The sequence below is a fragment of the Quercus lobata genome, chromosome 2 (genome assembly GCF_001633185.2).
Source record: "Quercus lobata isolate SW786 chromosome 2, ValleyOak3.0 Primary Assembly, whole genome shotgun sequence".
NCBI lineage: Eukaryota > Viridiplantae > Streptophyta > Magnoliopsida > Fagales > Fagaceae > Quercus > Quercus lobata.
This window is the reverse complement of record NC_044905.1, coordinates 72,867,907-72,873,569: the sequence shown is the minus strand read 5'-3', so window position 1 is coordinate 72,873,569 and position 5,663 is coordinate 72,867,907. Positions and strand designations below refer to the sequence as shown.

At 32.6% G+C, this 5,663-nt stretch overlaps 1 protein-coding gene across 1 annotated transcript; it reads left to right on the top strand.

Moving 5' to 3' along the window:
* Window positions 1-2,233: 2,233 nt before the first annotated feature.
* On the top strand, window positions 2,234-5,656 carry LOC115976511 (extensin-like). The gene is made up of 6 exons (XM_031097819.1): window positions 2,234-2,386; window positions 2,520-2,624; window positions 2,768-2,894; window positions 3,001-3,072; window positions 5,043-5,088; window positions 5,215-5,656. Exons 1-6 carry the CDS (start codon window positions 2,344-2,346, stop codon window positions 5,629-5,631), a joined length of 810 nt encoding a protein of 269 aa, XP_030953679.1. The 5' UTR covers window positions 2,234-2,343; the 3' UTR covers window positions 5,632-5,656.
* Window positions 5,657-5,663: the final 7 nt, after the last annotated feature.

The window sequence follows — 5,663 nt, the reverse complement described above, 5'->3', positions numbered from 1 at the left end:
TAAATTTATTGTAAAATTATTATAAATATTTTTCTTATCCCTCGTTAGATTTCTACCTAAGTGACATAAGCATACCCTTATAACTCGGTGCATTACTTACTTTTCTTCTATGCTAAGATTTCAGGGATATTCTAGATGTACTATTTGTTTATCCACTTAGAACTCACATAATTATAACCTTGTAACTCATGTGTATTACTTACTTTTCTTCTTGAGACGAATCAGGGTTCGATTATCCCCTTCCTCATGTTATAATGATAAAATTATTATTTTTAGTTATGTTAACAGATGCTCTTAGAGTAATTGTTAATAAACTATAGTAGGAATGTTTTGACATGACTTTAATGGAAAATATAAAAAACTACCGACAATATTTATTATTTTATCATTCTTCTAAAAACAGTTTATAAACCATTGCCTTTAGGGTATTGGTTAACAATTTCCTTTTTTTTTTTTTTTTTAAAAAAAAAATAAAAAAAAAAAAAAAAAAAAAAAAAAAAAAAAACATAAAGCTTGGTCCGGTGCTCTATTACATTGGATTGATTATGATGTAGACACATAATCAATTTTGAACACATATCTCAATTGTATTGAGCTCTTAAGCTAAACCCTTAAAAATTGTGACTTTTGGGTCAAAAAAGAAAACCACATCCCAAAAAAAAAAAAAAACTTCAAAAGTAGTTATTTATTTTATACATCGATGGTAGGGCTAGGAGAATTTGAACTCAAAACCTACAAAAGTTAATAAACAAAAAAAGTATTTTACCCAAACCAAGAAACATAATGATTTAATAGAAATAAACAATAGTACAACGTTGAGAAAAACATGATGCAATGTCTTTGGGAATCTTAGAATGAGCAGCCTGTAAATAAATTTTTTTGATATGTTAAGCTTAGTTGCCGTTCACCATTATACAGAGCATTATTAGACCATTTGATTTTGAAAAGTCATCTTAATATTGATTTAGGCCTTCAAATCAAAATAATGTCCAATTTTGATCAAGTTTGCTCCTTCCAAAAATGTTTTCTCTAAAAGTTGATATTCTCAAAGTTTAGAAAGAAAAAAAAAAATCAACTAGTATTAAATTGTATTTTATATAAAAAAAATAGAGTAATACTACAGACACAAACTATTTTACAACATTTTTACAAACTACTGATATGATAAATTCTTACTAGTTTTAATATAGACTCATCACTAACATCATATTTTACTTATAATAACTATTTGAAAAATACTAAAGCTACATCAGCAATTTGTAAAAATGTTATAAAATAATTTATGTTGGTAGCATTACTCTAAAAAATATATATAAGCATAATTATTATCGCTCTGAAATTTCGATTTACTTTGGAGGAAAAAGTTTCTCATGCAAAAGAAATGTATTTTAAACTAGTAAAGAAAATTCAGTCCTTCAAAAATAGAATGGAGTTGGGAATTTCAATTTTATTTTAAGGAAAAATTATCTCACGTGGAATAAGCTAGAAAATGACTCCAATTAGATTGGAAAAGATTTTGTCCATATTAGTAAAAACAAAGATAGACTTTGAGCCTTATCCAAAAAAAAGAAAAAAGAAAAAAAGATAGACTTTGAGCAATTCCTCAAAAAAAAAAAAAAAAAAAAAAAAAAATTTGAACCAGTCATGGTTGGTTTCTTTAAGGAATCCAAATCTTCTGTTCCACTTTTCCTACTCCACTCTATACTCCACCAATAAAAGCTTACCACGTGTTAACATAATTAATTAAATACTATCATTAATTAATAATGGTAATATTAATAAGTCAATAATTATAGTATTTAATTAATTATGTTAACACGTGGTAAGTTTTTATTGGTGGAGTATCGAGTGGAGCATGAAAAGTGGAAAAGGTTAGGTCACTATCAATAAATTCCATTTACTTTCAATATGATTATTATTATTATTATTATTATTATTATTATTATTGTTTGTGTTTGAGTTATGTAAATACAACCTTTTTCACACATTTTTACAGTGTTAAGTTGTTTCATGATTTTCACATGAACTCACGACAAACCATTTTATTGTGACCATGCCAATTCAACAATTAATGAAATTATTTTGTAAAATACGTTGTAAAGTGGTTTTGAATTTTTAATGGATTTATTTTATTTTGTTGATTGGGTAAAACTAAAAGTACGTTTATAAAGTCATACACCTTTATAAACTAGGTCCAATTACCGCATTCAAGGCGACGCGTAATAGTTTATTATATATATAAAGAAAAGACCTCAAAGAAAGGGAGGTCAATCAGACCCTGCATCTCAGGCTCCAACATCCAACTTTGTTCATTCTTAAAACTCTTCGAGTTCTCACCATCCCATGTCGAATTTTGGTATTCAAGGCCAACTTCTTGAGGTCACTGGTAATAACACTCACTATTTTCCCTTCAATTTTGTGCCTTTTTATTTCTGTTGTTAACTAGCAATGTTAACAACAACAAACTCAATCCCTTGTCCATGTCTTTTGTGTTCAATCTCGTTTTTGGTTTGGTACAGTTGTTGGGTGCAACAAGTTGAAAGACACCGAGTGGATTTCACGGCAAGACCCGTACGTGTGCCTAGAATATGGTAGTACCAAGTTCCGCACCAGAACTTGTACTGGTACGTTCCCAATTGACCAATTCTCTCTCTCTCTATGTCAAACTCAAATCTGAATATCAAGTTCAACCCCTTTAATTTCTCTTTATATTTTTGAGGCTTCTATAGATTTATAGTGAGGTATGTTGATTTTTGTGTGTGTATAGATGGACATAAGACTCCGGTATTTCAAGAGAAGTTTGTGTTTTCGTTAATTGAAGGCCTTAGAGAGATAAATGTTGCAGTTTGGAACAGCAATACCCTTACAGTAGACGATTTCATCGGTAGTGGAAAGTAATTACTTTGTCTTATATTTTTGTTTTTTGAATTGATTTTGTGTGCTTTTTAGACCCTTTTGGGTCAATTTTGTTAATTGGGTGTTTTTTTTTATTTTTGATAGGGTTCAATTGGTGAAGGTTCTTTCGCAGGGTTTTGACGACACCACTTGGCCTCTGCAGACTAAAACTGGGAGGTGAGTGCTATAAATTACTAACCATTTTAAGTTTATAATCTGTGTCTAAAATTTAAGTGGATGGAGGGGTTTAAGTTTGCTCAAATTAACAGAATCTTCACATGTTCTTGTAGTGGAAAGACTTTGATAGTTTTATTGAGTTAATTCACTGCCCTTCACTGCCCTGATATATTAATAAGTTTGGATTATATAGTAACACAATCAAATTAAATTCGTTGCTACCCGTAGAATACTGTGTGTAGAAGTTGTTACAATGCTCAAATTTAAAATTTTTGTTTTCCTAGTTGGTTTCATGTTTCCAAATGCATTCTGTGTTTATTATATTGAATCCAATTTTTAATGTATTTATTTAGCTAAGAAAATCCAGTCCCACTCTTCCTCTCTAGACCTTATTGCCTGAACTTAATGCCCTTGGACAGTTATGTGTTAAAATTAACATGCTGTATGCACAATGCCGAAAAATTTAATATTGTTGAGAAAACTCTTAACTCTCTCTAGTTCATCTCTCGATTAATGTTTAATGGAAGGAGGCTGGTTTTATCAGCATCATGCGTGGATAGATTACTGCGCTGACAGCCTGACACAAAAGAGCCAATTTCTTCTTCTGGAGAAGGGCAGGGTTCTTGTAAACTATGTAGATTTTAAAGCAGTAGTTTGCACCATTGGCCTATTGCTTTTGTGTTCTGGAATCGTGAGAAAGAATAGTTGATGCATTTCAATAGATTCTAATAGTTGTTCAAATGGGGTCTGGGACTATGACTTCCTAAGTTTCTTTGTGATGTTGAAAGACTGCAAATTCAGCAGCATTTTAGGAGCACAGAGAGCATGTTAGATTATGTAAGCACCTTTCAGATTACTGGTGAGCAATGGACTGCCTATACAAATGAATTGCCTCCCAGTGGTTTTTTTTTTTTTTTTTGGGGGGGGGGGGGGGGTTGTGGGGGATAAATATGTGCATTTCATTGAGTGTAGTCAAAGGGGAGCTAGGTGCTTTAGTGAGTCACTCACATTTAAAGCCTAGGCTAGCACTTGAGCACCTTGACAGATTTTAAGGCACTTGAGACTTTATGAAATTTAGCTCCAAAAGAATTAAATAAATAAATAAGAAGAAAGAAGAAGAAGAAGGTAGTTTTGTACTTTAGCAAAAAAGGATAGTTCTACACTTTAATTCAAGTTAGTGAGTGTCTCTTTTCTCCGTTTCAATGAAAATTTTTAATATAAGATCGTTGCTCATAGATTAATTAATAGAGCCTCCTACCCGTTTGAAAAATTCAAACTGTGCCTAACAAGCATGGAATCTATATTATTTGAGTTCATTACTTGTATAATAACAATATTTAGAGTTCAGCGCCTCGCCTCGCCTCGCCTCACTCTGGCAAGTGCCTTTTCACCTTTGACTATGTTTCATTTGAGAGTGTTGCTAATCAAATTCCTGGACTATTAAGTAAATTACTCTGTCTTATTTAGTACTAAATTATCTTGGATATGATGTTCCATATATTGTGTTCAAGTTATAGATACTTGTAATTCCTTATATGAGTTATCTGACAATTCAAGTTCTAGCTGTATTGAGTAGTCACAAATTCTTTTTAATTATGTATATATAAACTGTCTTTTTAAGAGTTATGGCAGAAATTGAATGAAGGAAAGAAGGGAGTAGATAATATTATAGGAGAGAAGGAGATTCCTTTACTTTTGTAGCTAGTATAATAAAGGCATCTTTCTTTAGGTTGAGTTATGGTTTAATCTTAAAACTGTATGATCTGTGTCCATTTGGGAATAAATTTGCAAAATAAGACTTGGGCTGAAGAGGAATACATCATTTCTACCCTAAAAGTCCTTCAAATACTTTTTATATTATTTTCCCAAGTTAATAGCAGTCCCAGATCATGTCTTATTTTCATGGATTAATTTATTTGTCTATCAAGGCTGCTTGTTATTGTATTAATGTATGTTTTTCTCCGTTGCAGACACGCAGGAGAAGTGCGACTAATAATGCATTATTCTAATGCCACTGTAAGTTACATTAAGCTACATTACAGTACTTTGCATTTTTATTGAATAGCTTGGTCTTGTGTAGTTGTATTAATTCATTGCGGTTGTTTTTTATGGGAGCTTAAGAATTGTATTGGACTATTGCAGAAACCTGCATCAAGCTGTGCTCCGTCAGCACCACCATATGGAATGCCGCCTGTACCCCAAGCTCCTGTATACCCAACCAATTCAGCCTACCCAACCTCATCTCCCTACCCAAACAATTCAGCCTACCCTACCTCATCTCCCTACCCAACCAATTCAGCCTATCCAACCTCATCTCCCTACCCGACCAATTCAGCCTACCCAACCTCATCTCCCTATTCTTCATATCCACCTAATTCAGCAGGTTATCCACCATCCCTATACTCGGCACCACCGCCATCTACCTATCCTCCCCCACCATACCCACCAACATCAGCTTATCCTCCACCTCCATATCCACCACCTCCACAAGCTTCACCATATTATCCTCCAGGTAAACCTTTTTTTGAGGTGCATGCTTCCTGCTCTGCTACTATGTAACTCATCACTTGTACTAAATTTCCCTCTGTTTT

Bases quoted from the DNA above. Each gene is read 5' to 3' on its own strand.
- LOC115976511 (XM_031097819.1), top strand. From the start codon at position 2,344: ATGTCGAATTTTGGTATTCAAGGCCAACTTCTTGAGGTCACTG. The intron at 2,387-2,519 runs GTAATAACACTC...GGTTTGGTACAG, and splicing joins CCAACTTCTTGAGGTCACTG to TTGTTGGGTGCAACAAGTTG. The intron at 2,625-2,767 runs GTACGTTCCCAA...GTGTGTGTATAG, and splicing joins CCGCACCAGAACTTGTACTG to ATGGACATAAGACTCCGGTA.